This window comes from Haemaphysalis longicornis, unplaced genomic scaffold (assembly GCF_048455015.1).
Source record: "Haemaphysalis longicornis isolate Haplotype H1 unplaced genomic scaffold, Haemaphysalis longicornis Haplotype H1 scaffold_3, whole genome shotgun sequence".
Lineage (NCBI taxonomy): Eukaryota > Metazoa > Arthropoda > Arachnida > Ixodida > Ixodidae > Haemaphysalis > Haemaphysalis longicornis.
Window position 1 is genome coordinate 228,182,441 of NW_027526335.1, and position 27,515 is coordinate 228,209,955.

The following is a 27,515-nucleotide window of genomic DNA, read 5'->3' on the forward strand; positions in this document are numbered from 1 at the left end:
GACATGCGCCAAGGAATTCCTGCAGGGAAGCAGACTGTCAGTTACAACGTCCAACCGCCGCAACTACTGCTGCTGCTGCTGTTATGGGATGTGCTGTCAGAAGTGTTAGTTATTTTGCGGTAGATAACACAGTCGTCAGCGAACATGCGAATGTTGCATGGTAAATTGTTAGGCAAGTCGTTGATATATATTAGGAATAAAAGCGGGCCGAGGACAGACCCCTGCGGTACACCGGACGTTACAGGAAGCGAGTTAGACTGGACATTGTTAAGGGAAACAAATTGGGAGCGGTTAGTCAGAAATTGGGCAATCCAGTTTAAAACATCGGGTGGCAGATTCAGTTGAGAAAGCTTCATTAGTAGGCGCTTGTGGGGTACTTTATCAAACGCCTTGGTGAAGTCAAGAAAGATAGCATCTGTTTGTAGGTTAGTATCGAGGTTAGTATGCAGGTCATGAAGAAAAAGGGCTAGTTGGGTTTCGCATGAAAGGCCTTTTCGAAATCCATGTTGTGAGCGATTAAAAAAGCAGTTGGAATCAAGGAACTGCATGATTTGAGAGTATATGATATGTTCCATGAGTTTGCACAGCACACTGGTTAATGATATGGGGCGGTAATTTAGCGGACAGTCTCTGTTACCTGATTTATGAACTGGAATGACCTTCCCACACTTCCAGTCGTAAGGCAGAATTCCTGTGGACAGGGATTGTGAAAACAGCAACAGCAAAAATTCGGCAGATATGTGCTTTGTGTTTTTTAAGAGCTTGGCATTTATTTCGTCCGTACCAGTAGAAGATGACAACTTCATTTTTTCTATTAAGGAGAGGATACCAGAGAAGTTTATGCTTATGGGCGGCATTTCAGGCAGACTAACAGAGAACAGTTCCGTATCAGTGGGGTCAGGTTCGTTCGTAAAGACCGAATGAAAGGCTACATTAAACATATTGGCACTTTCAAAACTACTTGCTTCTAGACCAGACTGATTAGTAAGAATAACAGGGGGGGTGTCATGTGGGTTTAGAACTTGCCAAAAACGTTTGGGTGAATCAGCGAGGATTTTAGGTAGTTCAGTGTGAAAGAATGAGTACTTGGGGTTGCGCACTTCTCTTAAATATGCTTTTTCTGCAATGTTGTACTTTTCCCATGCGCAAACACTGTTTCTAGTCTTCGCGGCACGAAAAAGGCGTTTCTTCTTGTTTTCAAGTGTTTTTAATGACTTCGTAAACCAGGGTTTTTGGCGGGTGGGACGGAAAGTTACCTTAGGGATGAATTCATCAGCTAACCGGTTCAGTTTGTTTTTGAAGAGTAACCAGTTTTCGTTAATAGATCGATCCCAAAAACCGTCCTGGAATGACGGAAGAAAGGCATCAAGTTCACGAATGATGGCCTCATAGTTCCCCTTATCATATAGTCGAATTGTTTTACTGCAAGCTTGACGTATTTCAGGAACAAAGTTAAAATTAGCGTGAATGACTTTGTGATCACTTATTTCATTTAGATATGTTATGGAAGACAGGCTGCCCGGATCCGTTGTTAAAATTAGGTCAAGAATATTGGCGGTATCGGAAGTGACTCGTGTAGGTTGGGATACCAGCTGAGTAAGATTAAAGTTTAGACAGACGTCAAGAAATTCGTTAGCTTCTTTTGCGTTGGGTGCAGACGAGGTTAGGTTCGTCCAATCGACGTTCGGGAAGTTAAAATCCCCAAAGAGAAGTACGCGAGCATTTGGGTATTTGTTCGAAAGTTTGGTGAAAATACTGTTAATTTCGCGAGAGAAATCTGGACTACTGTTAGGGGGCCTGTAACAAACACCTAAAAGCACAGAGTGTGGTGCGGAACGACAGAGCAACCATAGGATTTCGAGGTCAGAGGCTATTTTGATAGCCGAGCATGAGAGTTGTTTGTTTACAGCAATGAGAACGCCCCCGCCACGTGTGCCAGGACGATCCTTTCTAAAGAGATTAAAGTTGGGCAAGTCGGCCAAAACTTCGCCGTCGGTGACGTCAGCAGTCAACCACGTTTCGGTTAGTATAAGTAAACTGCTACTGGAAGAAGATACAAGGTTCGACACGTGGTCGCGTTTAGAAAGAAAACTGCGAATGTTAGTGAATATAACCGAAAAGCAGAGATTAGCTTTGTGACCAAGAAGATAACCATTTAACGACCTGGGGTGGGAAGGGGGTTGCTACGATTTTTCTTCGACAGTTCCGGTTGTATCGTCGAAAATGTAGCGTTTAGAGCCCATAAACAATGTTTTGTACCGTAGAAGGAAAGGACCCGATTTTTCTTTAGCAAAGGCGAGAAGGTGCTTCCGTGCGTTCCGGACTAGCGGCGAGAAATCTTCCCCAATGCTAAAATCGGTATCTTTAAGTTGAGGACCATTACCAAGGACAGTTTCCTTGGTTTTGAAAGAGGTGAATTTCACTATTATGGGCCGACACCGGTCTGGAGAGTGGCGGCCAAGATGGTGGGCACGCTCAATTTCCTTTGTTTCAATAGATATTTTGAAGCGGTCCCTGCAGAACGCAGTGATTAGCTGCTCAGACTGTACGTAGGTCTCGGATGGCGTGTCGTCCGCTATTCCGTAAAACAGCAAGTTGTTCCGTCGGGAACGGTTCTCAGCGTCGTCCAGTCGAGCCTCCAGTACCGAGACCTGGCTAGCAGTCTGGGAGGTGATGGTTGTTATGGTGTCTAATTCCGTTTGTAGTGTTTGAACCTGGTTGTAGTGCGATTCTAAGTTGTCGATTCTTTTGCCTAGTGCGGAGATTGCTTTATCGGTGTTAGAGAGCTGGCATTTTAGGCTCTGCATGTCACCAATAAGCTGGGCTTGACCGGAAGACAAGCTTTTAAGTTCATTTAGAATATCTTCTAGGGTGGGGGGTCCAGGGTTAGTTTCGATGTCACCAGATAACATCAGCAGCAGAGAAAAAACAGTGGTCATACAATCAGACACGATACAAACACAGCACTGGGGGCTCGGTAGCTGAATAAGGCATCGATTGCTTGATTTTTTAGCGAAAAGGCAATACTGGCTACTGACCTGCATGACGAACAGAAGTGGGTTAGACCGTGTCGTGGACAAGCCACCGAGCCCACAGAGCGCGCCAGGCAGGCGGGGACGATTTATACACAGCGCCGCTGATGAAGTCGATGACGGTGTGGCCTTGATTGCCCTTTCGAGCGCACAGTTTGCAGGTTCCAGCGCCGTAGAAACTGCGGTGGCCAACGCTGGGAGGAGGCGCTGGTCGTCCACGGTGACAAGGCTTGCCGGGAAGCGTGAAATAAATTGCCCGGACGCTCAGACGCGAAAGAGAGAAAAGGAGGAGTGCGAGTGGGAAAGGCGAAGGGCGCTTGGCTTTTCCGCCGTTGTGCACACTCCCTGCGCTCTGGGACGCCCTGCCGGAGCCGCCGGAGCTGTGCCCTCTGCGCTAGCCTGTGCTCATGTTACGTGAAGTGTTTCAATCCGCATGTTGTATTTCGCTTTCTGCGACGGCCGCGCTGTGGATTGAACGCCTAATCATTCATATTCTAACGAAGTTACGAGTGCTTCAACTGTGCCTGTGTTGGATTTCGCGTTCTCAACAGGTGTTTCCCGCCGCTTATGCACTTACGTGAAGCGGCAAGTGTTTGGATCAAGCCGGTCATGGTTTGGGTCACGACAGCCGGTCGTGGTTTGGATACACAGTGTGCGCTACCGCATCCGCTCCTCATGCTCTTACGTGAAGTGCTTCAACCGTGCCTGTGTGCGTGATTACGCGTTCTCAGGCGTTGCCCGCTGCTGTAGATTTCGAAGTGCCTCAACCGTTCGCCAATCGCCGTGTATATGAACCGGTTGTTTCTCGAGCGTGTATCTAGATCTACACCATTCACCCTGTGGTGATCGACCGCCGCTGTAAAAGTTATAAAGTCAACCTTTAATTGTCAGGTGTTGCCCGCCGCTGTGGATTTCGAAGTGCCTCCTCAGCCGTTCGCAAATCGCCGCGTGGTTGGAACGGCTGTTTGTCAAACGTGGATCTGCACTGTTTACCCTACATGGAATCAGCTTAACCTTTGGCCCGAAAATTGCATTTTGTGCCCTGATTGTTTCTGCGATAGTGCAGACCACGGGTGCAGACAACCGTGTTGCTTCAGATATATTTTTTTTTCAAGCGTTCCGTGCTGACGAGACGGCAATTGGAACTCCCTAAAGTTTCGTCAGGCGGAATGATAACTGGCCAGAGTTTTTCAGTGATTTACTATTGCTCTATTTCACGCCCTCGGCGGTTCGCAAATCGCCGCGTGGTTGGAACGGCTGTTTGTCAAACGTGGATCTGCACCGTTTACCCTACATCCCTACATGGAATCAGCTTAACCTTTGGCCCGAAAATTGCCCTGATTGTTTCTGCGATAGTGCAGACAACCGTGTTGCTTCAGATATATTTTTTTTCTAGCGTTCCGTGCTGACGAGACGGCAATTGGAACTCCCTAAAGTTTCGTCAGGCGGAATGATATCTGGCCAGAGTCCTTCAGTGATTTACTATTGCTCACATGCGTTGCCTCCATCAGGCAGGATGACCTTTAATTGTGTTATTCAGTAAAGCTTGGGTGTTGGGCTAGTTGGTATGAAGACATGAGGAAAAGCAGAGCGCTGAAGTTTAAAAGACGACCACAGAATAAAGGAGCAAACGAATCACACCAAGCGTTTCGTTTGTCCCTTTATTCTGTGGTCGTCTTGTAAACTTCAGCGCTCTACGTTTCCTCATGTCTTCATTGTGGCCTTTGGTGTGTGCTTCCGTTGCTAAATGTGTTGTCCGGTGCTTAATCAAATTTCGCCCCCCGTTTTCTTTGGCTACAGCCACGGTAGCCATTGTTTTCACCTGTCGTGCAGTTCACATGGTGAGAGCAGAATTGCTTAAAAATGCTCACTTCTGGAAGCATATTTGGGAAACTGGTCATTATAATGCAATAGTCATCACATCAAAGGCTATGTGACAAACTTGCTAACACCCACGCTTTGCAATCGGTCTGCTGTACGCTGAATTTGCGCACGAGACACTCTTTTAAGAGTGAAGTGTACATGCATGTGTTGCTGCAGGCCAGCTAACAGTGCTGAACTGGCTGTAAAAGTTGGTCTGCCAGAAAAACCACAATTTTTCAAAGCCTTTTCTTTTATTCATCGAACTGGCTTTTTCTCTTTCGCTTTTTGGAAACATATCAGGGCACGTCACAAAGCGCCCAGAGCAAGCCAAGCCCGACTATTCAGTTGTTACCGCCTTCTTAAAAACTTTTCTGATTGCCCTTCACTTTTCAAAGTTACGTTCTGTCATTCTGTTACATTCTACCTAATGCTACCTTGGTGTGGCGGCGTACAGCAAAATAGGCCACCCAGCCCCATCTCTTTGCTGGCAGGGCATTATGACATCGGCAAAGCTTCCCTAGGAACGCCCGCAGTGGCACCACCTAGGAAAAGCTGCTACGCGAACATGCCTGCGCCATTGATCAAAGCATTTCACAGCCGTCTTGTTTCCTGCTGATTGTGCTCATAATCCCCTGCTGTCACTAGCTGCTTTATCTGTATGCGCTAAGTCACTAGCTAGGTACAGTACTACAGTCTCTAGTGCACCCACATGCATGCATTTTTGTGGCTGTGCTTGTAGGCAAGGCAAAACATTCTGATGAAATCGACACTGCAACAAAGTGTGGGATGAGGCATCATATTTTGTTTGCTAGATGAGGTTTTTGTCTTTTAAGAAGCACAAGACCAGGAAAAGTTCTTGCACACATTCATATCCCTGCATCAGTGTTTGCTTCAGAAGAACGCTTCGACTAGTTCCACCAGTCATGTCTTGACATCCGCAATTAGTAATGTCACAAGTTGTCGTGCAGAACAAAATATGGGGCAGCCGTGCCTGTTTTCACGCCACTTTGGGAATTTTCATGCACTAATAAAGTACTGCTGCTGCAAGTGGCATATTATTTGTATTCACAACACTGTAATTACTGATGCTGGCCAACTTGCTTTTGCACTTTAGTGTCTCTTTAGGCGTCTGTATTGTACCGTAAATCCATTAGGTACCTCCTGGGCAGATGTGCTGAACTATGCTCCTGTGCTATGTCGCTTTTGCATCCCAATATATTTACTTCCTCTTTCTCTCTTTTTAAGCATAGCAGCAACCTTTGAGGTGCAAAAAGTGTCGAAACATGAAAAAGTTCAGTGTTACACAGGGTTCGCACAGGTCCTTGAAAACCTTGAAAACCCTTGAATTTAGAAGTGTCAATTTCAAGGCCTGGAAAGTCCTGGAATTTTTAAAGGGTCCTTGAAAACCCTTGATTTTTCTGGAGAGAAGCAATGGCCCTATCTTTTCACAAGAATTTAAAGTGTTTGTCGTGGATTTTAGGTGTTAAAAATGTAAAGAAACATTGTAACAATCAAGTTTCAGTGTATTGCACGAAATTACGAGTTTCGTGGATTGTCATTATTACGAGGCAACATTGGGAACAGCATTCCTCAATAGAATCCATGTCATGATACAATCCAGTGAAGGCCGGCTTCTCTTCTCTATCTTGCATGTTCTATTTAGTCTGTGGACGGCCGCTCATTGCATGTTTGCTGTGCCTCATACGCTCCATCTGCGTTTGCTTTTACGTGCAAATGGTGGACGTGTACATAGGTATTCCTGCCTTGCAGCAACACTTGCTGATTTAATTTCAGCTCATATTCTTGCTGACAAAGCAGAAGATGCAGGCAACATTATGAAGTTTTGAAATCAAACAGCCTCAGCAAAACACCAAGAAAAAAGAAAGACCTCTAAATGCCAGCTGTCAAATAAAAAATAAAACTGGGGGAGCATTCACGAACCCGTTAGCGCCTATCTAAATGTGCACTAATGTGCTTGGGTATTGGGCAATAACGAAATTTCGCACTGTGTTGAAAAAGTTGTAAATAATCGCAGATAAAACATTAGACGGCGGCCTTGAAAATGTGTTTTCTGGTCCTTGAAAACCCTTGAATTTTTGCTTTTGAAGCTCGTACGAACCCTGAGTGTAGTTCTTCGTGCTTGAAATGAGTGAGCTACATTCTGCGCATATTACACCTTGTGGCATTTCTGCTGCCCACAGGCCTGAAAGAAGGACACGACAAGTGCTTGACTTGCAACAAAGTTTATTTGTTTGCACCACAAAGATATGCAAGTACAAAACATCAAAAGCAAGAATCACAAGCAGGAGCCTGCGTCCTAGCCTTAAAAAGGTGGCATTATGCAAACCATAAAAACACAACTTCAGTCATATGCATACTCCATCACTCAGTACATTCACATTAACAACTTCAGCAATTGTAGCAGCACCCACACAAACAAAGCACAGCAACATCTCTCACTAAGTGCATTGGCAAAAAAATTCACCTACACAGTCTGTACAGATGATTAACAAGCAAAGCTGTGACATACAGTTGCTGTTTTATGTGTTATGCGTGGCCTACCCATTGAGCTGTGCTTCACAGAGTAGCTTGCTGCATGTGCGCTCTGCTGCGAGAGACGCCTTAATGTTCCCTTTGATGTGGCATTCCCAAGTAGCACTGTCGGTAGGTGTGAGAGTGTAGCTGCGTCATCTATAAACCTATAAGCCAATCTCTGTCTTTGTCGAGAGTTCGACGGAATGCCATCTGGTCAGGTAAAGGCATTTGTATAAATGTTGCAACAAAATTGACGTTTCGGGATCCGTATGGATCCCTTGTTCATAATGGATTGATGGCTTACCAGCAGGCTCCTAAGTAGCATTGAGCGCATGATGTAATGTACGGGAGTTCACATGGTTTAGAGTGCCAGATGATCTGTTGATTGTGTTGCTTGTTGTCTGAATTATTAGCGATTCAAGATTGAGCCTCGTTGCGAAATTCTTTCCCGCCGACCACTACATAATTCAGTCACAAATCTCCCATCAAAGAGCGAGCAGCCAAAAAATTGGCACTGCGTGCATAACAAATTGGAAGAATTTCTGAGAAACCACCCCCGCTGATCGGATAACAGTCTCGAGGAATGGACTACCAAGCTCATTCAAGAGGCAAGAAAACACGCCAAGGAACTTTCCCTTACGCAGGATAACCCAGCCATCGATGCCCATCTCCTCCACCTCTGGGACGCCCGTAGAGGGCTAATCAGGCGGTGGAAAAAGAACAAGACGAACCGCAAGCTGAAGATCCGCATTGCGGAAATTACGGCAGAAGCTGAAGTGTACGCCCGTGAGCTGAGCCAGCACAACTGGACGCAGTTCTGCAACAAGCTGCAAAGAACGCTGGGAACCCGCCGCACATGGTACCTGCTCCGTTCCCTTATGGGCCCCGGTGAATATAAGGCGGTCGCAGCAGACCAGCTTCGCCGATTAATCCACAATTACCCGGGCACAGAAGAAGACTTGTTGGACGAACTTATTAAGCAAGCCTTGGCGCCCCCACCTCACGTCCAACCCACCCAGGCACCTGACTACACAGGCGATCCGAATCCCAAAATGGACGAGCCGTTCTCCATTGCTGAAATCGAGGCGGCACCGTACAACCTCACCCGAAACACCACTCCGGGTCGAGACAAAATCCCTAACAAATTATTGCGAAACCTCGACCATGCCGTCCTAGAAAATCTTCTAGTCTACATCAATGAGGGCTGGGTGGCGGGTTCCTTGCCCCCACAGTGGAAACACGCAGACGTCACTTTCATCCCCAAGCCTGGCAAACCCTTGAACTCCAAGAATCTGAGGCCTATTTCTCTGACCTCATGTGTCGGCAAATTGTTTGAACACCTGGTGTACAACCGGCTCTCGCCCCACGTTGAAGACAACGGCTACTTCCCTGACACGATGTACGGCTTCTGCCCACATCTGTCAACCCAAGACATAGTACTTCAGCTTAAGGAGGAAGTGCTGGACGACTTTAATAGCCACAGCAAGCGGTCCATCTTGGCCCTTGACATTAAGGGGGCATTCGACAACGTTTCTCACCAAGCCATCCTTCAAGGCCTCGCATCTACAAACTGTGGCGAGCGCACATTCCAATACTTTGTCTCCTTTCTAACCCAGCACACAGCAACAGTGGGCATCGGGCACCGTCGATCCGACACATTTAAAACCCTGCCAAAGGGCACTCCGCAGGGGTTGGTAGTATCCCAAATACTATTCAACCTCATAATGAAAGACTTGCCACCCCTACTAAAAGCCATCCCGAATCTTCGCCACGCAATATATGCGGACGACCTAACGCTCTGGGTCCCCACTGGATCTCCGGGCGACCAGCAAGATGCACTTCAAGCAGCCATTCAGGTCACCCAACAATACCTGAAAGCCCGAGGACTCGATTGTGCCCCCAAAAAATCTGCCCTTCTAACCCTGTGCAAAAGGACATATAAGAAGCGTCCAGATCCCATACCAGATCCAGAACTTACCATTAATGAGCAACGCGTCCCCAATGTCCCACTCCTACGCATATTAGGCCTCACCATACCAAAAGATGGCTCAGGCGCTCAGACTATCCTTCCCTTGCAACGGACTCTTGACCAGCTCATTCACCTCATCCGCAGGATCTCCCATCAGCGACTTGGGCTACAAGAAGCTGACACCCTGCGCATCATTCACGCCCTCTTTATTAGCCAGGTTACGCCACCGTATTTGGCCCTGAAACCCGCAGAGAAAGAAAAGCTAAACATCGCCATACGCCAGGCCTACGAGGCCGCCCTTGGACTGCCTCTAAAAATAGCAACAAGAAAACTTCTACAGCTCGGCATCCATAATACATGGGAGGAACTGGAAGAAGCTCATCACATCTCCCAATGGACCTCTCCCGGAGTACGTCACGCGGCGGCCGTGACGTCATGGAAATCGCACGTGCTGGGCGTGGCCGGGAGGGTGGTTGGCAAAACATTCGGACCGGCGCGCGGCGCGTATGCAGTGAGGCTGCATTAGACGCGCGCAAAAGTGGAATTTTCGTTTACGTGTTGGCTTTTCTGATGCCGGTGGGCTGCTGTCCTCTCGGCTACCCAAATTTTGCGAGCAAAATCAGCGGCATCAGACTTTTCGGAGTCCCCACAGAGGTAAATTCAGCGTGTATTGTGGATGCGCGCAATGTGCCGAAGAGGCTGGCAGCCAAAGCAGCGACATAGTCTGCTCTTACTCGTAGCAACATTTCGCATTCTCGAACTTCAGCTGTTCTCCAAAGCGCAGTCATACCGTCTACATTGGCAGTCCGCGCTGATTCGGGCAATGAAATGATACTGTTTATCAACCATCTGATATCATGCAGCACCAGCAGAAATTTGCTCAAGTGAAATAGGGGGGGGGGGGGGCAGACGGAAATTTTCTTGCTGCGAAATATTGTCATGTTTTGAGGAGGTAGAGCACTGTATTAAAAACACAATGAATGCCTAACCTGCTTAGGCGAAGCGAAATAAATGTTTCGACGAGGGATCCGCGATAGCCGCCTGATCGACAAGTTTGGTCTTTTGTTATGGGGGGATCTGTTCAAGACGAACGAAATTCATTGCTTGTAAGTAGAATAAATTTTTACCTTGATCAATTATATTCTGCCTTGAGGATGCCGGAAAACTGAGATGCTTGCCGTGCTCACATGTAGCATCGTGCCTTCGGGGCGAGATGGGCCGCTCACGCGACTCGAAAAATGTGTTTGCCCTTAGTGAACAGACTCACTGAATGTATTCATTTGTTGCGGCCTCCCGACGCTGGCGTATGCAGCGGGCGTACATGGACACTAACTTTAACTATCATGAAATAATGACTACCGAAAATATTTCAGTGCACTGTCGCAAGATATACGCACTAACCATATGTGGCTGCTATGTTACTCTCACAATGACGATGAACCATTTCGATATTTCACTGGGGTAAAGGTAAGAAAACAATCAGTCAATCTCGTAGAGAACGACATCATCGCGATATTTTTATTGGAATAATTTTTGCCTTTTGCTCTTCATATTTTTGTTTCGTTGCTGCTTATTTTACTATTTAATCCTTTCATGCTTTACCTTTCCTTTTTCCCCTCGACATGAAATCGTGTGTACGCCACTGTCTCCGGGCGACGCAAAGAGACCAAGAACAGGGAGCGTTTAGCTGCCTGAGGCACCGCGCTTAGCTTAAGCGGACCTCGAAAGCAACAATAAATTAGATTTCCTTGGTATGTGTCCGAACGCAAGGAATCTTCAAAAACATTTTGGGATGCGTCACAACAGCACCAACCTTCAGAATGACTCGTTTAGGCTGTTCTGCCACGCACTGATTATCCGAAAGCATCGCCGTTCAGTTGACCGTACGCGATAAACGAAAGTGTTGCGGAGGTTGTAGATGCGGAAAGCTACATGGAGGTGCGACGGCCACAGCTAGGATAGCTAGACCCCCCCCCCCCCCCCCCCCGCAATGTGGGAGCCAGTGACGGCCCGAACCAACGGCACATCGTTCCTTTCGGGCGCCGCGCGGCCAGGTCGTGCCGTCGGCGCAGGCGCTTTCTGCCAACCACCACCTCACTTCGCGGCCGCCGGTAGGCGCCACCCGTCGCGCACGTGCGCTTAGTGACGTCACGTTGTTTACATACAGGGAGAGGTCCATTCACGCGACTTAAGCTCACGCCAACCGGCAGGGCTACACTTACCCGGCTCGGCTACAGGCCTCCCCCAATATGCGAACAGAGGCAACGCATCCCTCTAACCACCCGACAGTACATCACAATCGCACCCATTCCCAGAAATATGCACCCCATCTATAACAAGGCACGCCGAGAAGCCCGGATACGAGCCCTTAGAAAACGCTTCCCCAACTCTCCCTGTACTCGTTACACGGATGCCCCTCCATACCACCAACAACCGGAACATGCCGTGAGTGTCACCGGAGCCAACAGTGCAGAACTGACGGCCGCTACAGTACACACGGCATCTATTGAGGCAGCAGAAGGACTTGCCATCGCTCTAGCCGCCACCACTGAAAACGACTACTTCACTATAATCCGCCTGCCGCAACTTCCTGCTAGGTCGAATAACACCCACGGCCTTAAAAATTCTGCAAAGTGTGCACCAGCTCCCGGAAATGCACATCATCTGGACCCCCGGACATGAGTCCTTCGAGGGGAACGAGGCGGCACACGCCGCTGCCCGCGTTCATACACACCGGGCCGTTTCTCAAGAAGGCGAAGTCACGCAGCCCCTTCGCTCTCCCAAGCCCGCTACTCTGAATTCATACGCGGACATCCTCGCCCATTACCGCCACGAACGACGACGCTTCCCGCCACCACATCCCCATTTATCCAGAGCACAGGCGACTGCCTTTCCTCCATGCCATGTACCCCACCCTCTACTACTCAACGTGTAATTTCTGTCACCAACCAGGCACCCTGTACCACATGGTATGGGAGTGTCAGAAAACCCCATCTCTTACCCCAAATCCTTACCCAACGTACGAGCAGTGGGCGGACCAGCTGGCCAGCTCCGACCTCTCAGTCCAGCGTATCCTGGTGGAGAGGGCTAGGGCAGCCAGCGCGGACCAGGGCTTCCCGGACTACAGGAGGCCCCCCACCTGGCGGGCACCTGAAGCTAGTCTTAATAAAGTTTATCCACTCCACTCCGTGGCTATGATGCGCGCGTGGTCCCACTCTATCTTGTGGCCCATCTTCTCGACATGCTCTGCAAGTGCATTCGTCACGGTGTGGCCCTTGGTGACGTCATTTTTGTGCTGTTTAAGACGCCGGCAAAAATTTCCGCTTTCACCAATGTATACCGATTCGCAGTCGGCGCATGGGATTTTGTAGACCACACCAGGGAAACGTTGCCGAGGGAGGATCCTTTATGTTAAGCAAGTCACCCTTGAGCTTGCTTGCTTGCACATGCGCGATCTACACACCACATTTTCTGAAGACACGAGTAAGGGCTCCACTTCCAGGCAGTTCCTCCACAAGGACATGACATTAGTGTATCGCACGCCGTTCGATGTCACTGAGCTCTGCACCTTGCTACGGTTTTGCCTGTCTAACACTTGCTTCTCGCACAAAAGCGAATTCTACAAGCAAGTTTTCGGTACCGCTATGGGAGCATCTATTTCAGTCACGACTGCAAATATTACAATGGAAGCAATTTAAAACAAGGCATTGGAATTATTTTAGCCGATACCCAAGGTGTTCCCGAGATACTTCGATGACTGCTTCTGCGGTAAGGTGTACATCAGACAAACCAGCCGATGCGTAAATGACCGCCTCAGGGAACATGATCTTTCCATGAAGAATGGCACCGGGTCGCATTTGCCTCATCACTACCGCGAGTGTGGCAAAGGATGCCTTCCGAGACTGACAGAGACAATCATTATCGGAAAGAGTCGTGACACCGTGGCGCAAGAACTGCGCGAAGCGTATTTTATCCAAAAAAAAAAACAGCGCAGGTTGTATCAGTGAAGCATCGCTATCCCTGTTTTCGAAGGAGTACCAGATCCTAGACAACATGCGATAAAAAGGTGTGATTGTTGTCTTCAGCTGTGGCTATTTTGTTTTTATAGTATCTTTTTCAGATCTATTATCCTTTGTGTATGTTTGTGCAATTGTAGACAAGCTACTTATATCGCTGTCTTTCCTTGGAATAAATCAGTTGTTAGTAGCGCATCTGTCTCGTCGTTCTTCGTTTTTTCTGTCCTCGTTTGTAGCGCTCGATTTTCCTTAAGCAATGAACCAACTAGCCCAACAGCATATTTTACTAAAAAAGCGGACCCTGATTTACAACGCTACTTGCCCGTACGATTTCGAAAAGGAGCTTTTGTTATAGCCGACGCTTCAGCTATCACGTCTCTCTCTTTGAAGGGAACAAACCGCACGCGGGCTGCGATCGATCACTATTTTTACCATACATTATGTGCAAACAGCTTCGTGAATATCAACCCAGTATTTTTTGCCTTGCTGCCCATCGGGAAACGAATTATAAAACGGATCTAAAACGATAAGCCAGCTTCCACAGCTAAATGATGCACTAAAGCACGAAAACATTTCCTATCTGCCACTGTTTTCTACTTTAACCAGAGACAGGTGCTGCTGAAAACATTTTACTTTCAAATAAACTAAATCTAACACTCAAAGTAAATACTTCACTTGGGAATTGAACTTTTAAAAATCTAGTCTATTATTTAGGAGAGGAGAAGTTTCGTTAGTTTTCGCACTTGATGAAGACGACGGCCGATATTTGTGCTGATGTATTTGTTACTTAGAGAAAGGCTGATTTTTGCTCACTTAGCGAGTGAGGCAAAAGTCACACAAGCGTTTATAGCCGCGTGTACAACAACTCTATTTAGGTTGTCAAACTTTTGAAAAGGTCTAAAGGATAGAGGTGGCGTTGGGCCAGCCCAAATATGGCCCATATTGGTCGCGGGATGCAAGCGGCCAAAAAGTTATAAAATATCTTTTTTTTTCTGTGGTAAATGCAATAGGAATGACAAATGTAAGGCATGTGCTCATTTCGCACTATTTTTATCTTTGAGTAAAAATTTTATTTTTAAGTAAAAAGAGGTTTGCTAACACCAAGACATTCGCAAGCGCGTGAATAGTTTGTAGGCTTCTCATCTTTCTTTCTTTTTTTTTTTACATTGAAAAAAAAAATGGCGGATACGCCTGCCTATGCGGTTAGTTTAAACATGTGATGGCGACGGCGGTACAGCGCGCTGGTGTAGCAGAGAAACCCCGGGCGAGCACATCCCTGCACCTGGCGGAGCGCCCTGCAAGTCGCCGGAGAAATGCGAGCTTCACGGGATAGGTTCCCCAACCTCCGTCACAGGCAGCTCGGAACTTGTTTCGGCAACTCTCCACCAGGTGCAAACGTCGTCTGCATGGAGCTACTTTGAACGATGGTACCTAGTGTGCAGTGTGCTTGCGAAGCTCAGGATTTCGCCAAGGTGATTTTAAGAGCTTAGACTGCTTATTTGGACAAAGAAAAATTTGAGTGCAGTTGGCCTTTAATGCCGAGACATGTGCATTTAAAAATATTGGAGTTGATTTTCCGTGAGTTTTCACTATTCATTTACGACTTGTAGTGCCATTCACACACCTCCGGAGAAAACATAACCCTAAATGAAGAGGCCCACACAAGGGGCACCCTATTAGGTGCCTTCTGTCCCTTCTGTAGTCCGAGAGCTTTGGCGTGCGGCACCCCCATCTCTGACGCTGAGGTTCAGGGCGTGAGGACCGCTTGACCTTCTTGCTAGCCGAGCTCTTGGCCAGCAGGCACTCTACCTGGTCCCCGGTTGACCCCAGGGCGACGCCTGGCAATGCTTGTGGGCTGGACCTTGACGGTACAGCCGCACCTCCGGGCGCTGGTGAAGCCTGCCTTCATGGGCAGGCTCCTTCCTGGGGCTCCTTTCTGATCTTGTGCATCTGCCGCAGCAGCTGCTGAAGGGCAGTGGCATAATATGGGTTGCCAGCAGCTAGGGAAGGCTGGCGCCACCACTCCTCGTAGATCTTCTGCAGCTCCGCAGTGTCCTACGAAAAATTTGTTCAGGATATACCACAGATTTACTAAAAATTTGTTGCATCTCCTATCTTTACTATTGTCTTCTTTGCACTGCTGAAGTAATAAGGGTGTTCCGTAGGTATTCAACTATGGGCCTACCGGGAAACCCATTAGGGCAGAAAAATGTTCACAGAACTCACCTTCCCCTGCCATGCTTAGATAACCAGTTTGGACCAGAGAATACTACGCAGGTATTTACAGATTAGTTTCACAAACATTAATGCATTCATTGAACTAAAATAAAACACAAGAAAAAGCTTTGTTTCGTGCCATGTTCAGTTACATAATAATGACTGATTGATTGATTGACTGCGAGGTTTAAAGTACCGAAACTACACCTTGCTTATGAGGCGCGCTGTAGTGGAGACAGCTGGGGTTTAATTTTGGTCACCTAGGAACAGCTAAGAAGAGTTAACGTGCGCCGAAATCTCGACACACAGACGCTTTCGCTTTTCACTTCTATCAGGAAAATTGCTACCGCAGCCGGTATCGAACCCATGTCCTTGGGCTCAGCAGCACAACACCATAGTCACTTTAGTCTCACAGAACCCAAGCAACGCCTCTTCAAAATCCCAGGGTTCCTCAAAGCCTTACTTGAGAGCCCCTGACCTAGCGCTTTCGCAAGGCACCTTTTTATTCACAGGGCCTTAGTGGCATACAAGGACTATTCAGCGAAACACACAGAAAAAACATTAAGACCAGAATGTAAAATTTTACATCTCAAAAACTTGCACTGTGCAACTGACTATGTATCTAATGGTATGAGATTGGATCCTGGCAGAGTCTGTTTAACACTTCTTCTTTTAAGCTGGGCTGAAGACTGTCCCACCTGGTGGGGGCCCCTAACACCAGCACAGTGCTGTTTAATGAAAGTTTATTCCTCCTCCTCTTAGCACCCTCCCTATGTCAGAAAGGGCCTCGGTAGACATACGACAGCCAGCATACAAAATTTCACACTAGCTGTGACATATGAAAACTACTTCATTCTTGCTCCCCTTTACATGCATTGGAAAAACTTGTTCGTCTTGCTTCTGCTATGATGCTACGCAGTCATGTTGGATTGCCTTAATTTTTGGAGTGTCTTTTTTGGCATCCTGTAGCCTTCTTCTACTTAGCTCCTGCAATTGTACCTTCGTAAAAATAAATTTTACTACAAGAGACCCCTGAAAAAATGCATGCACGTGGTTATAAAATAGGTAGCTCTTTCCAAAAGTGGAGTGTGTTGCTGAGAAACAGATCTTGTTCAGGTGTCTAGTTGCTACCTAGGTGTCCAGTAACTGGAGTAAGGGTCACAATTATTAGGCTTTGCTAAAATAAATGCACGAGCACAAGCCACACCTCAACAGCTCACGTTGGTGACTGCTTCCAGTTGAGCCCTGGGCCTCCAGCTGTGGCTCGGTATCCATAGGCAGCTGCTGCTGTTCAGGCTCTGCTGCCACCGGTTGGCCTTGCCCTGTGGGTGTGCTGGTGCTGGCTTCTTGGGAGTTGTCCTGTGTTTGCTTTCCCAGTCAAGCTTCCTGAATGCCCCCTCCAGACATGCTGTAAACAGTTAGGAATAGTGAAAACTGACTGTGAATCAGATCGAATATTCTCAAATACGAATAGTAGAAACCAACCGCGAATTACATATATTCGAATGTAAATGGCAAAAGATTACTGCAAATGAATTATTTTCAAATGTGAATAGTGAAAATTCACTTCACATTGAATTTGATTCAAATTGCGCATTGCTCCCACGCCAGGCTGCTGTTAGCTGTGCCACGTATAAAGATGTATTATGAGCTGCACTGTTGTGGCGAATACCACACGCCCATTTATTCCTTCTAAGTGGAACAAAAATAGTAGAGCGAAGGTATGTACTGAGACATATGAACGTCTGGGCCATAATTTAAAAGTAGTTTTACAAGCACAGGCTTTCAGTCAGGCTGTGCCATCTTCATTAGGACAGGTGCATCAGACAAGTCTAGTTAAGTGCGCCGTGGCTGTGCATGTGCTCATCGCTGCCTTTCTCCCGAATTAGAGAATTCAACACTGCAGAACAGAGTTTCTGCGATACCTTTCCGTCTACACTGCATGATAGCTTGCTTGAAGCTGAAAATTAAACTGAGAGAGATACCATGTTTGCATAAACGTTGGCACAGGTCACATAAAAGTAGCAATATATGGAGTGTGCTGGGGTACATAGCTACTTAAAATGTTCAACGTGATTTGGTGCTCCTCTGTCCAGCTTAGTGAGGGGGCTCACTCCTTCGTCGCCATACTGCCCTCTCCGCCACCCGCAGAACCAGTGGTAGACGGTGCTGACTGGGGGATTTACAGCGCTGCTAGCGAGCAGGCCCTCACCGTCCTCCTGCCTTGCCAGCTTCGTTTTATGAGGAGCTAGTGCGGCTGCTGGGGTCGTATCATCTTGAAAGTAGCGGAAGAATGCGGCACTTTTGTCCGATGTGGGTTTTAGAAGGCGAAGCCCATCGGCGCAGTCGAGCCCGTGGTTGAGCACCTCATGCAGCTTGATGACAGCAGTCGGCGAGACTGGCCAGTTGAGGAATGGGTCGTTCTGCTGAGTTGCTTTTGTGACTTCCTAATTTTGACATCTACAAATGCTTAGCAGTAGTAGAATGCTTTCCGGCAGTTTCGTTCAAGCTTCTGTGCTGACACCTTCACTCCTTGTGGAACACAAACCTGTAAAAAGAGAATATCACAAATTATCTCAATTCTCAAAATATTATTTAAAGCTTGATATACAATGACTAACCTGCAATATATTTTTTTACTTAAATTACAATTTTATGAAACACAAACGTATTAAACGGTAATATTATGAATTATTTTAGTTGTGAGAATATTATTGAGAACCAGATATGCAATCTGTAACCTGCAAATGTTTTTTTTACTTCAATTACCCACTTCATCTGAGAAGTTTCACAATCAGACAACTAAGAAATGCTGAAGTTCCAAGGTGATGCGCATACTGTATTAAAGATGTGCCTCCAAGTCATGTTCTGATCTACTTTGCGGAATAAGAAATTGTACAGGTTTAGCACTCGCCTTTCACTTAATTTTCCCATGTATGAAAAATGGCGTTTTAGGAAAATTTGTGTTGGTACCAAGCAAAAAAAAAAAAAACTTGCTCAATCGCTCACGCAATCGAAGCGGAACAGTTGCATGTTATGCTCTTGCATATAACACAATTCTCTCCAAAATAGGACAGTTATATCCTTCCCACATTTCGGTTACGTTTAAATCCACTGAACACGTAATAACACGACACGTTTAAAGCCTCTTTTAAAGCATTTTCAGTTGGTCTTTTTTTCCTCCTCAGCAAGGGGTGCCCCTTTATAGACCGAAGGGGGCAGGAGATAATTGGCTAAAAATCATTCATCTGTGAAAATGTTAAAAGCATGACACACATGCTTGACTCTTTTTGCTCGGACCATACTATGAAGCGTTATTTGTTTGTGAATTAGAATTACATCACACATTATTCTGATATTGTTTAATCTTACGTAAGGAAAAATAAATTAATTTGAACATGAAGTGAAATGCGGATTGTTTTTGCACGAGTGCTTCAAATCGTGGTCAAAAAATCCCAGCCCAACTCAATGTAATGTAATTTAAGCTATATGTTCTTTCACCTCGGCCAAGAGAACATACAACGACGAAGTTCAGCTGTTCTTCCGTTTGAAATTGAGCGTGAAAGACGGCGGCATCGATGATTGACCCGTGGCGTTGTTCAGCGTGACGGAAGCAAGTGTGATCAGTAGTAACCAGATTTTTAAGCCACCGCTACTGTAATAAATGCGTAGCAAAAAAAAAAAAAACTCGCTGGTGTAGCTTCGCAACTGCAACTGATCAGTCTGTCTTGATTTTACCAGGTCGGGTAGGGGGGTGATTTGGCAACGCCTCCGAGGACCTTGCCAAAATAAATAAAGACACTGCCGAAGAGCATCTATGGTACCTCGTTGGGTTGGGGGCTCCCAGTCGACGATCCACGACGCACGGTTGCCTCGCCGTAGTAGTCAGCCATGCGTACGCATCCCCGCACGAAGCACGTCCACGTTATCGACGCTGGCTTTGCAGTCTAAGCGCCCGCGCATGTCACAACGGCTGAAGAAATTAACTGCTACTTCGCCGTCGAACTAGAAAAAAACCGTAAAATTGCAGCAAACTCTACGGCACTGATGCTGCTGGTGCCGTGAACGTAAGGTCCCAGGGACCTTACGTGAACGAGCCCTAAACAAGAGCAGAGGAGTGCGGAGTACGTAAATAGCAGGGAAGGAGTGCGGAGTACGTTTGGTGCTTTGTTCGAACTTCGCACACCGCAACGTTTTTATGGCGCAAGGTTTGTTTTGCATTCAACAGGTGGCGCACCGCAAACGCGCAATTTTTAAATTGTAAGCCGCGGCATTCGCGCTCACGTCTCCGGCTACGGATGAGATTTCTTTTTCTTGGAATGCATTTTTAGCATTTCTGCGCGTACTGTAGCACGATATCACGTTACTGTGATCGCCTACAGCATCAGCACCCATGCTTAAAATAAGACATATTCCCGCTGCATTTTTTATTCAGTGACAAAAAAGTAAATTCTCAACAAGAAAAGTGGGGGGAGGGTTCATTATGAGAGTAAATACAGTAGCTCTCATTTTAAGCACAAAAAACTACACTGAACTTTTTCATGTTTCGACACTTTTTGCACTTCAAAAATTGCTGCTATGCTTAAAAAGAGAATGAGGAAGTAAATCTACTGGGATGCACAAGCGACATAGCACAGGAGCATGCACAGGATGCACAAGCGACATAGTACATCTGCCCAGGAGGGACCTAATGGTTTTACAGTACACTATAGACGCCTAAAGAGACACTAGAGTGCAAAAGCAGGTTGGCCAGCATCGGTAATTGCAGTGTTGTGAATACAATAAATATGCGACTTGCAGCAGCAGTACTTTATTAGTGCATGAAAATTCGCAAAGCGGCGTCAAAACAGGCACGGCTGCCCTGTACATTGTTCTGCAGACAACTTGTGGCATCACTATTTGGGAATGGCAAGACAAGACCGGTGGAACTAGTCGAAGTGTTCTTCTGAAGCAAACACTGATGCAGGGTTATGCAAGTTTAAAATGAGTGTGTGCAAGAACTTTTCCTGGTTATGAGCATTTTAAAAGACACAAACATCAGCCAGTAAACATAAAATATGATGTCTCATCCCAGGCTTTCTTGCAATGTCGATTTCGTGGGAATGTTTTGCCTCGCCTAGAAACACAGCCACAAAAATACATGCATGTGGGTGCACTAGAGACTGTAGTACTGTACCTAGCTAGTGACATACAGATAAAGCAGCCTGTGGAAACAGGAAAATTAGCACAATCAACACGAAGCAAGACGGCTTTCAAATGCTTTGATCAATGGTGCATGCATATTCAGCAGCTTTTCCTAGGTGAGTAGCGCCTGCAGGCGTTTCTGGGGAAACATGGTCAAGTAGCGCGGTAAAGACGGGACAAAAGTAGAGACCACACAGGACTAGCGCTAGGCATCAACTGAAATTTTTACTACACACATCAAAAGATATACAGGAAGGGCGCATGCGTGAACATGCTCAAAGCACAAAGAAAAAAGACAAGGTCAAGTGGTGCATTTTGTTACGCACGTGGCAAGTTCGCATCCAGATAATCTATTTCTTTTTTTGATGAACTAATAGATGCCGTGCTTACACACTTTTCACCGGCTTTCATGATGCACCACGCTTCAAACAATTCACGGCTGGCTTGGTCCTTAAAACAGCACAATGTTACTGTCTTCTCGTAAATTGGAACAGTGTGGAACGCACCAGCAGCGGCGGCAATGGTCAGCTAAATGCCCCCCCCCCGCGAGCGCTTGAACAGCTGTACGGTGCTCCCAGAGCCTGTCATTTATGCACCTACCAGTCTGCCCAATATAGCATTTTCCACCAGATAGAGGCACTTCGTATACAACACCTTGTTTGCAACCAACAAACAGCGTGGCATGCCTCTTCTTCGGTTACCCTTCTTCTCGCCATTCACAGCAGAGCACATTCGTGCTAGTTTTTCTGGGGCGGAGAACACAACGTCGGCACCACATTTCCCCGCCACCTTTTTAAGGCGGTTGGAGAAATTGTGCACGTAAGGGACGACTACAGGCCTCCTTTCTTTGCGAGGTTCATCTCGCCCTTGACGCCGTGCCCCTGACTTGACGTCACGCAATAGGCTTTCAACCACTGCTGCTATTACTTCCCGAGGGAAGCCGGCATCTTTCAAACGTGCAACTTGGTGCTGAACACTATCGGCGACTTGGTGCTGACAAGACTTCTCGAGGGCGCCGCGAAGGCAGCTAACGCCAATACCCCTTTTCACTATCTTCGGATGCGCTGAACGATAATCCAAAATTGCCTTTTTTGACCGTGGCTGATACGCCCAACACACGCGTGTTCCACAGAAATTAAAACACACATCGAGGAACTGCAAGGACCCATCATTTGGTAATTCATGAGTGAATTCCAAGCCGTCAGAGCACTCCAGAAATGTTTTCTTAACTGTCTTGACTAAAAGGTTTACTTCTTCTGGCTTCACCGACCTAGTAACAATCATGTAATCATCGACATATCTAAATATCTTTGCTGTCTTAGCCGTGTCAATATATGCCTTAATGCTGCAGCGCCAGACAAACGTCTTCAAATTTTCCTTCTTCCCACACACCATATCCGACTGGAATAATCTGCCTGTATCTGTTGTCTGCAGCATTGATGGGATTGAACATATTGAAAATTGAGACAGTATGTTTTTACAAGTTACTGTATTTTACCCTGTGTTGTCGGTTTGTTTATATTTGAGTGATTCCTGCTTGGGTCCTGTGTGGGGCCTGCAGTATGTCATAAATAAATAAATAAATAAGCTGGTCCGCAGCAACACATGCAATGTACACTTAACTCTTAAGCCAAATACAGCCACCATAGCACATTGTTTTCACCTGTTTTGCAATTCACACAGTGAGAGCAGAACTGCTTAAATATGCTCCTTCTGGAAGCGTCTTTTGGGAAACTGGTCATTAGGAATGCAATAGTCATCACTTCAAAGGCTCTGTGACAAGCTTAATAACACCCACGCTTTGCAATTGGTCAGCTGTACACTGAATTTGCACACCAGACACTTTCCTAAGCGGTCGCCAGCGACAAAGAAAACGGGGGGTGCGGGGTCACAAGAGATTTGAACCCTGGAACAACACATTTAGCAACGGAAGCGCACACCAAAGGGTCATCCTGTCTGACTGAGGAAATCGTCCGAGCAGTAGTAAATCATTGAAGGACTCAGGCCAGTTATCATTGCGCCTGCCGAAACTTTAGCGAGTTACAACTGCCGTTTCGTCAGCACGGAACGCTAGTGAAGAAAAAAAAAAAAAGAACGAAAGCAACATGGTCGTTTGCGCTATCACAGAAAAACATCGGGGCACAAAATGCAATTTCCGGGCCAAAGCTTGAGCCGATCACATGTAGGGTGAACGGTAGATCTACGTTTGAGAAACAGCCGCTCCAACTATGCGGCCACTGGCGAACGGTTGAGGCACTTCGAAATCTACAGCGCCGGCCAACACCCGAGAACGCGAAATCACGCACAGAGCACGCACGGTTGAAGCACTTCACGTAAGAGCATGAGGAGAGGATACAGTAGAGCGCACACTGCGTATCCAAACAGTTGCCGCTTCACGTAAGAGAACGCGAAATATCCAACACAGGCACGGTTGAAGCACTCGTAACTTCGCTAGAATACGAAGGATTAAGCGTTAAATCCAAAGCGCGGCCGTCGCAGAGAGCGAAATAAAACACGCCGATTGATACACTTGTCGCTTCACGAAAGTGCCCGAGCAGAGGCTAGCGCAGAGCGCACACTTCTCCGACGATATTCAACGCCGGCAGGGCGGTCCCAGAGCGCAGGGAGTGTGCACAACGGCGGAAAAGCCAAGCGCCCTTCGCCTTTCCCACTCGCACTCCTCCTTTTCTCTCTTTCGCGTCTGAGCGTCCGGGCAATTTATTTCACGCTGCCGGGAAAGGGTTGTTCACGTGAATGGCTGATACTGGGCCCAGAAGAACGGGGACCAGCACGCAGGAGATAGCGCAGACGAAATCCTGCGTGACGAACAGAAGTGGGTTAGACCGTGTCGTGGCACAGCCACCGAGCCCACAGAGCGCGCCGGGCAGGCGGGGACGATTTATACACAGCGCCGCTGATGAAGTCGATGACGGTGTGGCCTTGATTGCCCTTTCGAGCGCACAGTTTGCAGGTTCCAGCGCCGTAGAAACTGCGGTGGCCAACGCTGGGAGGAGGCGCTGGTCGTCCACGGTGACAAGGCTTGCCGGGAAAGGGTTGTTCACGTGGATGGCTGATACTGGGCCCAGAAGAACGGGGACCAGCACGCAGGAGATAGCGCAGACGAAATCCTGCATGACGAACAGAAGTGGGTTAGACCGTGTCGTGGCACAGCCACCGAGCCCACAGAGCGCGCCGGGCAGGCGGGGACGATTTATACACAGCGCCGCTGATGAAGTCGATGACGGTGTGGCCTTGATTGCCCTTTCGAGCGCACAGTTTGCAGGTTCCAGCGCCGTAGAAACTGCGGTGGCCAACGCTGGGAGGAGGCGCTGGTCGTCCACGGTGACAAGGCTTGCCGGGAAAGGGTTGTTCACGTGGATGGCTGATACTGGGCCCAGAAGAACGGGGACCAGCACGCAGGAGATAGCGCAGACGAAATCCTGCATGACGAACAGAAGTGGGTTAGACCGTGTCGTGGCACAGCCACCGAGCCCACGAGAAGTTTGACATATCGGAAGTTTATGAGAAGTTTGACATATCGGAAGCCCTCCCAAAATATAATCGGCAACACGCCCAGGTGCATGCAAACAGCTTTTTTCAGGACGCTGAATGATGTCTTACAATGAAAGAAAAAGACAAAAGAATCATTTATTTCTGTGCGCAACTTCATAGAAGATAGTCTTCAAGTGCTCTTTCCTCGTTTTAGCCAGTCGAAGCGGCGACGGAGATAGTATAGCCGCTACCCCGAGCGACAACACAGCAGAGACAGAGAGGGAACTCCTCATTTTCTCGGCGGTGACGCGGTGGGACTGGCGAATCGAACCGACGATAACTCACATGCTCCCTCTAAGAAACGGCGGTGGTCAAAACAGCTGCTACATTTGCGACAAGAATGTCTCCTCCGTCGCTTTTTTTAAATTTAATTATCCTAGTTTTGTGCCTCTATCCTCCAGAGCAGAGCGGCCACAAAACGCGCCCTCCCTCTTTTTAATTATTTATTTTGCTTTCCTACTGCCTCCGCTGGTTCAAGAGTGGGAGAAGTGGTACTTTTATCCGCGTGGATTTTTTTCTCGCTCCCTCCCTTCCTCCATGGCACGAATGCATTTCCCGCTGTTTTTTTTGTTACTATTCTTTCCCTCTGGTAGCGTGAATGCCCTTCCGCGACGACTGCCATGTTCGCTACTCAGTGTCGCCAGAAGTGGTGGTCACCCCGAAAGTTGTTTGCCCTAAGCAAAGAGTGCGTGCCAGGCTGTTCGTCTTGAGCGGATTTTTTGGCAGTGGTTCTATGGAAAACCGAAACATTCCCACGTTGTTCGCCATAAGCGAGAATTCGTCCTGACCGAGTAAGTCTTAATGGGAGTTCACTGTAGTTCAGTTCTTGATTACATCCTGCATAATGACTCAGCAATCACTACGCCGCAGAGAGCACTCACTCCTATAAAGAGGTTATGAGGGAAAAGGCTGGAATGTGCCATGCAACTATTTTGCTCTTGTACAGGTCCAGTGGTTTGGCTTTATCTTCTTGTCCAACTGCCCTACGTGCAACCTCCCACCACTACACCATTAAAGGGACGCTTTTTTCTCTTTTTGGCCTCTTACTACCTCGGTTCATTTCATTTTGTGCTTAGAAGCACGTATACCTACCGATCTCAGGGTCACATTGGTGTTGTTCACATTTCAAATTTTCGTGCGCATAGACGAGGCACCTGAAAACGCTACCACGGCTCAAGGACGTTTACAGGAACAAGTTCGGCTTCCCTAAGCCCCATAGCGCCAGCGCCGCCGCACTAAGCACTACCGCCGTGTGAATCCCGCTTAAACAAGTGATATTGGCTCACGATGGCGTTCCAAGCAGCAAGTTGTTCTTCATTTGGGATGGATTCACCGCTACTCGACGACCTGATCTTGAGGCGTAACGGCGGCGCCAGCAGCTTTCCGTTCAATTCTTGGTCTTCCTCCAAACAAACGGCACGCATCCCTCCTATAACGATTTATGATCTGAAAGCCCTTGAGCTCTATTCTCGAGTACAAGAATGTGGCTGTCCGTTTTTTTCTCCCTCGTATGCATCTTACTGTGTGTGTGCGATTCTGTGCAACACATCAACCCACACCCGAACCACTCGATTAAGGAGGACAGCCGACTAACTGCATTGAGCCATTTAATTTTGACATTTAAATCTCCCACCAGCACTACCGGCTTTTTATTGGTAGCGCATGAAGCCTGGCTGTGCGTGCACGCGCCCCTTTTTCTACCCGCAAACTGTGCACGCATAAACCGGCAAACGGTGATGGCGCATACTTAGGCTGGAAAGACACCGGCGAAAATGTCTCTTGGAAGGACTTCCAAGCTGAAAAAGAAATATGGGCTCAAGCCAGGGTTCTAACTGGGGAAGTTTTTCTTTTACCGGGAGGGGTTCGCAGCTACTTGGCGAAGTGAATTTGAGTGGAAACGGCGACGGCGGGTTTAGGTCCTTTGACGGGGCAGCCCTTTGTCAGACGCTACCTGGGCTTCGCGGGAGCGGCGTCTGAATATAGCCGCGTAAGCGAGCGAGTGATCGCAGCAGAGACGAAAGAAAGAAAACGGAGAGCAGCATCTAGTGAAGGGTGAAGGGGACTAAGACACGTGGGGCTATGGCGTCATCTCTCTAACTGCTTTTCCGTCACACATGTCTCATGCGTCGCCACCAAGGAGCGCCCTCCACCTGACCCTTTCCCCAGACGCTGTTCCATTCTCCGCTAATCCAAACCACGTGACATTTGCGCGGGAGGTTCCAACACGATATGCAACAACATGCTCGCTGCTGTGCTGGGCTAATCCGAACCACGTGACATTTGCGCGGGAGGTTTAAACACGATTCGCAACATGGTGGCCGGTGGCGGCGGCGGCGCACTGCGATGTATCAGCAGAGTAGCGCATGCCGGCGTATGTTCCCTGATCACATGGACATTACCTGACACGCAGCAGGAATGCACCGTGACCGCGTATACTGCAGCCTGCGCTGCGCACAAATTTCATATCAGGGAGTGTAGTAATCGTCAGTGCATTTTTACGCCCACCCGTGCTTCTGTTTATTTTTCGCAACCATCTGATAATCACACTACCGCCGTTAGCTGCCGACTGCGCAACTTGCCAAAGGGTCATCGGCAGAGGCGAGGGGGAAAATAGTTGTGAAAGAGGTGTTCGCGGTGGTGATGGGTTGCGCCGTAGCGGCGCTGAATAAATCGATGACACCGGAATGAAAACAGGCGTGGTTAGACATATGCTGCTTTGCAGTAAAACGCTAGCATTTATCCATTACAACTGCGACTCGGGAGGTGTGCTCAGGCTGAGCCGTCAGCGAGCATCACGTACCCTGCGCAGGCAATTCTCGAGGGCAGCAGTATCTGCGAAATCTTGAGCAAGAAATTTCGTTGCACAAGTGATAACTGTCGACATTAAAGATTATTCTAACTCTACATTTTCAAATATAGTCAGACGAAGTGCTGCAACTGGAAGGCTGCTACAAAATCGAAGTTCGTCACCTTTGTAATTAAATACCATAAAGGGTTCCAATCTCCAGGCCGCAAGATTATCTCAATTACACTATTCAGCCAGGAACAAACGAAACTTAGTGCCGCAATACTCACAAAAATTACCACACGACTAGACAAATAAAATACACAGTTAAGGCGCGAAAAACAATTGTCATGTGACATTTG

General features: G+C 47.6%; 2 protein-coding genes across 2 annotated transcripts; both read right to left on the bottom strand.

Moving 5' to 3' along the window:
* Positions 1 to 2,036: 2,036 nt before the first annotated feature.
* LOC144173734 (uncharacterized) lies at positions 2,037 to 24,274 on the bottom strand. Its single transcript, XM_077702031.1, has 2 exons — positions 23,939 to 24,274; positions 2,037 to 3,038 (listed from the first exon to the last, which is right to left on the bottom strand). Exons 1-2 carry the CDS (start codon positions 24,260 to 24,262, stop codon positions 2,184 to 2,186), a joined length of 1,179 nt encoding a protein of 392 aa, XP_077558157.1. The 5' UTR covers positions 24,263 to 24,274; the 3' UTR covers positions 2,037 to 2,183.
* On the bottom strand, positions 15,148 to 17,673 carry LOC144176030 (uncharacterized). Its single transcript, XM_077705136.1, has 2 exons — positions 16,853 to 17,673; positions 15,148 to 15,470 (listed from the first exon to the last, which is right to left on the bottom strand). Exons 1-2 carry the CDS (start codon positions 16,905 to 16,907, stop codon positions 15,193 to 15,195), a joined length of 333 nt encoding a protein of 110 aa, XP_077561262.1. The 5' UTR covers positions 16,908 to 17,673; the 3' UTR covers positions 15,148 to 15,192.
* Positions 24,275 to 27,515: the final 3,241 nt, after the last annotated feature.

What these genes read in the sequence shown, in the direction of transcription:
- LOC144176030 (XM_077705136.1), bottom strand. Translation starts at nt 16,907, where the DNA reads ATGGATACCGAGCCACAGCTGGAGGCCCAGGGCTCAACTGGAAGCAGT. An exon ending in AACTGGAAGCAGTCACCAAC is followed by an intron (nt 15,471 to 16,852) that starts GTGAGCTGTTGA and finishes AATTTTTCGTAG; the next exon opens with GACACTGCGGAGCTGCAGAA.
- LOC144173734 (XM_077702031.1), bottom strand. Translation starts at nt 24,262, where the DNA reads ATGCAGGATTTCGTCTGCGCTATCTCCTGCGTGCTGGTCCCCGTTCTT. An exon ending in TGTTCGTCATGCAGGATTTC is followed by an intron (nt 3,039 to 23,938) that starts GTCTGCGCTATC and finishes TTCGTCATGCAG; the next exon opens with GTCAGTAGCCAGTATTGCCT.